Here is a 4,287-nt window from a genome sequence, read left to right as displayed (position 1 = left end):
AAAAAAAAAAAGCCTTAATAGAGAATCTTGTCTCAAACCATGGCCTACAACCTCTTTCAAGCTAAATATATGCATGCCATGGCAGTATAAGAATTCCACTCTCAAACCATGGCATAGAGCCGAGAGGAAGTCTTAGAGGAGGGAGAGGAGCTGAGTTCGTGGTGGTAGTACACCCCATATCTCAGTTGCACGTTGTGGCTTTTACTCGTAGCTTCAAAAACCACTAACTAATTCAAAAACAACCAGGGGCCTATTATTCCTACTTACATCCTTAAAAATAAAATAAATAGAATCTCATCGTCAAACCCTCAAATATAGGCTAGTGTTTGTGATCTAGCCATTCCTCCAATGGTCTATTGCAGATCAACAGTGAGAAACTCCCTCTCCAGTCCGATCTCCACCGTCCATCTACAAAGAAGGCCAGACCTGAAAATGACAGCACGTTGAACCACAGTAGGAGGACCATCCGCTAGTGTATAAAATATTGCAATATACACTGACGGTCCACAAACAATGGGTTCTTGCTCAAACCAGATTGCTCTGCCCCTCTTGCTTGTTATCTCTCCCTCTTTTGCCTTTGAGATCAAGGAAGCCACAGTGAACCAAATTCAAGAAGCCTTCAAGCGCAAGGAGCTGACATCAAGAGACCTTGTCGAGTTCTATCTCCGAGAAATTAACGCGCTCAATCTGCTTCTACGTGCAGTGCTTGAGGTGATCCCGGATGCGTTGGACCAGGCCGACAGGGCTGACAAAGAGATAGAGGCCACACATGGAGAGTGCGCCAAAGGGTTACATGGGATACCGGTGCTGTTAAAGGGTAAAATAGTGACACGAGACCTGCTCAAACACCACGGCTAGATCATTTGCGTTGCTTGGCTTGGTTCGGTGGTGCCACGAGATGCGGGCGTGGTCAGGAGGCTGAGGAGGGCGGGTGTTATCGTTCTGGGGAAGGTAAGCCCTAGTGAATGGGCACATTTTAGGACGTTTAAGGCCCCTAATGGGTGGAGTGTTCTTGGGGGTCAACCTAAGGTAACACATGGATCCTCTATTTAGAGCAAATGGTTTGGAAATCTCCTCACGCATTAGATTCGTTAGGATCATTAACCGTGAGTCCGATTGCCTTACCCAGTCAAGTCTTAAGCAAAAAATACATGCAATTTATGCTTTCTTTTAGGAGTAAGCTTTGTAAAAATACGCTTACACTAAAAAATTCAAATAAATATTTTATTTAAATAAAAAAATAAAGTCTTAAGCAAAAAATACATGCAATTTATGCTTTCTTTTAGGAGTAAGCTTTGTAAAAATACGCTTACACTAAAAAATTCAAATAAATGTTTTATTTAAATAAAAAAATAAAATGTGAGACTAACTTTTGGTCATTGGATATGACCATACGAGATCTTAACCATTGGAAGGGTCTGTCCACTTGATGTGGACAGGTACTTTCCCTTTTTAAGTTTGTTTTTAAATGGTTCCTTTGCATTTGTTAATGTTCTACCTTATTCAACCTTATTCATGATTATTTTTCTCTTCTATGCTCACTTTGGCTGTTTAGCATGGTTTTTTAGAACAAACAAGCAATTAGTTTTCCAATGATTTCTATTTACCTTTTTAATTTATCTAATTTTTAACTGTTTATTTGAATTTTATTTTTTTAATAGCGTAAATAACTCGTTCATGTCTACTAGGGCTTGGCCAAGTAATTAGCTTCAACCAAGGTCCGAGTATCTTGGTCTAGGTGAGCTTGAAATATGGAATGCGTTTTCAATAACGCCCGGCTTTGCGAAAACAAAGTGAAGCCTCATCTCATATCCTCATTCGGAAAGCACTTTGGGCATCATAAATCTTCATGATGGCTCTAAATTCAATTATTAAGCCGACTATGAAATTTTGAAGCTCAAAAAATAGTACAAATCTTGCTATCTATTAATACTCATTTTTTCGACGAAATGGACAAATTGTTTTATAATAGACATCATTTTTTGAGCTTGGAATCCTAATTTTTTCACAACTATAATGTTCAAGGATGATGATTAATTTGAAGGTTTCCAACGCAACAATTGTAATCTTCTGTGATTTTTAGGGTGAGGCTTTACTTATTTTATTAGGGCTGCAGCCCTATCAAAACATTTTCATGGCTAATGTCATGAAAATTTGAAAGTTCAAATTTTCAACGTGTTATCTCATAAAGTATTTTAAATTTTTAGGAAGTACCCATGTTATGAAGATATTTTTGTAGTTTTTGGAAACAACACAAAGATTGGATCATCATATTTTGAGAGCTTCATTCCCATTTAGAGAAACCACGATTTTATCTAAATACATCATCCGCATACTCAGTTTTATGCAAATATTTGCTCCTAATTCTCTATAAAAATGGGTATTAACTTTGAGAACCAGCAAAGTCATAGTTTTGAGATTGTCCATTTTTTAAAGAGTTTTGTTTGCATTATGAAGCTCTCTACAGTTAATATTCATATCTTACTATAATTTCACATTATAGTATACAATCCCTTTTTTTAGTTCTTCTCATGCGAATTTGCATTGTTTTTTAGGCCACAAAATCATCAGATGGATGTTTTTGGAGGGGACAGATTGAAATGGACCTCATTTGTAATTTTCCCAAAAATGAATAAGAAATATTCTTTTGAAGCCATGACTCAATTCTTGTCATAAATTGATACTCCAGGGCCAGAAAACTATTAAATTCATCATCTCGAGAGTTCCAACCATAGTTAGCAAGTCTCCGATTAAAACATGATTTTTTCATAAAATCTCAAAGTTTTTGAAATAGGTTTAGAACTGCAAATTTTTCAAAAGAACTTAAAAAAAATGTGACTTTTTAACAGAACCAATTTAAATCCAAATTTTATCTTTTTTCAAAAAATATTTTCAAAAAAACTTCTTCCCTATATCCTTATTTCCTCATTAATTAATATTATTAAATTTTGATTTAAAGATAAATACATTAACAGTGGGAGTAAATTAAGAATCTTTATTTAACAAAAAATTCCATCAAAAATTTCAAATAAGTCTTCTTAAAAAACATATATAAAAAATACAAGCAATGTATTCCTCAAAAAAAAAAAATTAAAACAAGGGAAAAGTTTACTTAAAGCCAAGGCTCTAAACAATTAAATTAGAGCCTACATCAAAAATTTCACTAGAAGAGGTTCTTTTGATGCCCAAATATTTTCAAATTGATCATTTCGACATCAAGATGCATGAACATGGAAAAAAATAGATTTTAAGTTTTGGAAATAGTATATTTTGTAATGCATTTTTGGATAGTCACTTTTCAATATTTTTAAGTTTTCATAGATTTGTCGATCTACACTATTTGAAGCTTTAAAGTTTATAAATAAATCTGAAAATATATTTTAAGGCTATCAAAAAGATTTCAAGTATTGAAACAACATTTCTCAGCACTATTTGAAGGTACGCTCTAATTTGATTGTTTAGAGCCTAGGCTCTATACAAACCGCACCCTTAAAACAATCTTATATCTTAAAATAATAGGAAAAATTAGAAGAAGAGCAACCTAACGAAAAATCTCTTTTTAAAAAAATAAAATTTATGGCATACTGTAAAGAGCAAGAGAGATATTCATTGATACTAAAGATTTAAGTTGTAGCTATTCAAGGCGATATTTAAATTTTCTTGAGCATTTTGTGTAGTTTTTATGCATAAAGAAGTTTTCTTAATTTCATAGTTTATTTTTTGATTTTTTCATTTTCTTGGTGAATGCAACATAGCATTTTGGATGAACAGGTATTTCTTTTGAGAAATAGAAATAGTCATGTAGCTTGGTTCACAATTATTGTGTTTAGTATTGTTGTTGTTGTTTCATCTTGTGCTCGCAATAGATCTATGATATGTTTTGTGTTGTGACAATAAAGTAAGTATTATTGTTGGATTTATTTAAAGTTTCAACAAAACATTATTCAGCATTATTTTGAGGGATTATAAACAATGAGACTTTTTACCTTTCATACATGGAGGTCACAATTACTTACAGCTTTATGATATTAAATCTGGTAGCTTGGAAGTGTTACAAAGTTCGAGAAAATTTCTTTTAGACTTTGAGTGTGATCAATAAAATAATTACAGCCACCCAAATATCACATCCAATGGTCAAGATCAATTGTGACCACCTTGTACCAAAGGTAAATGGTCTCATTAAATATTTTTCCTTATTTTAATGATACTAGTAAAGCTAGAAAATTATTATTTAGTGGCTTAAGTATATATATATATATATATATATATATATATATATATATATAT

General features: G+C 32.9%; 1 protein-coding gene across 1 annotated transcript; it reads left to right on the top strand.

Moving 5' to 3' along the window:
• Positions 1-513: 513 nt before the first annotated feature.
• Positions 514-858, top strand: LOC148780594 (putative amidase At4g34880). Its single transcript, XM_088847828.1, has one exon. It carries the CDS (start codon positions 514-516, stop codon positions 856-858), a length of 345 nt encoding a protein of 114 aa, XP_088703954.1.
• The last annotated feature ends 3,429 nt before the right edge of the window (positions 859-4,287 follow it).

The sequence above is a fragment of the Amborella trichopoda genome, chromosome 9, assembly GCF_054954075.1.
Source record: "Amborella trichopoda isolate Santa Cruz 75 chromosome 9, AtrichopodaSantaCruz75HAP2 v2.0, whole genome shotgun sequence".
Taxonomy (NCBI): Eukaryota; Viridiplantae; Streptophyta; class Magnoliopsida; order Amborellales; family Amborellaceae; genus Amborella; species Amborella trichopoda.
This window is presented reverse-complemented; position numbering and strand designations above follow the sequence as displayed.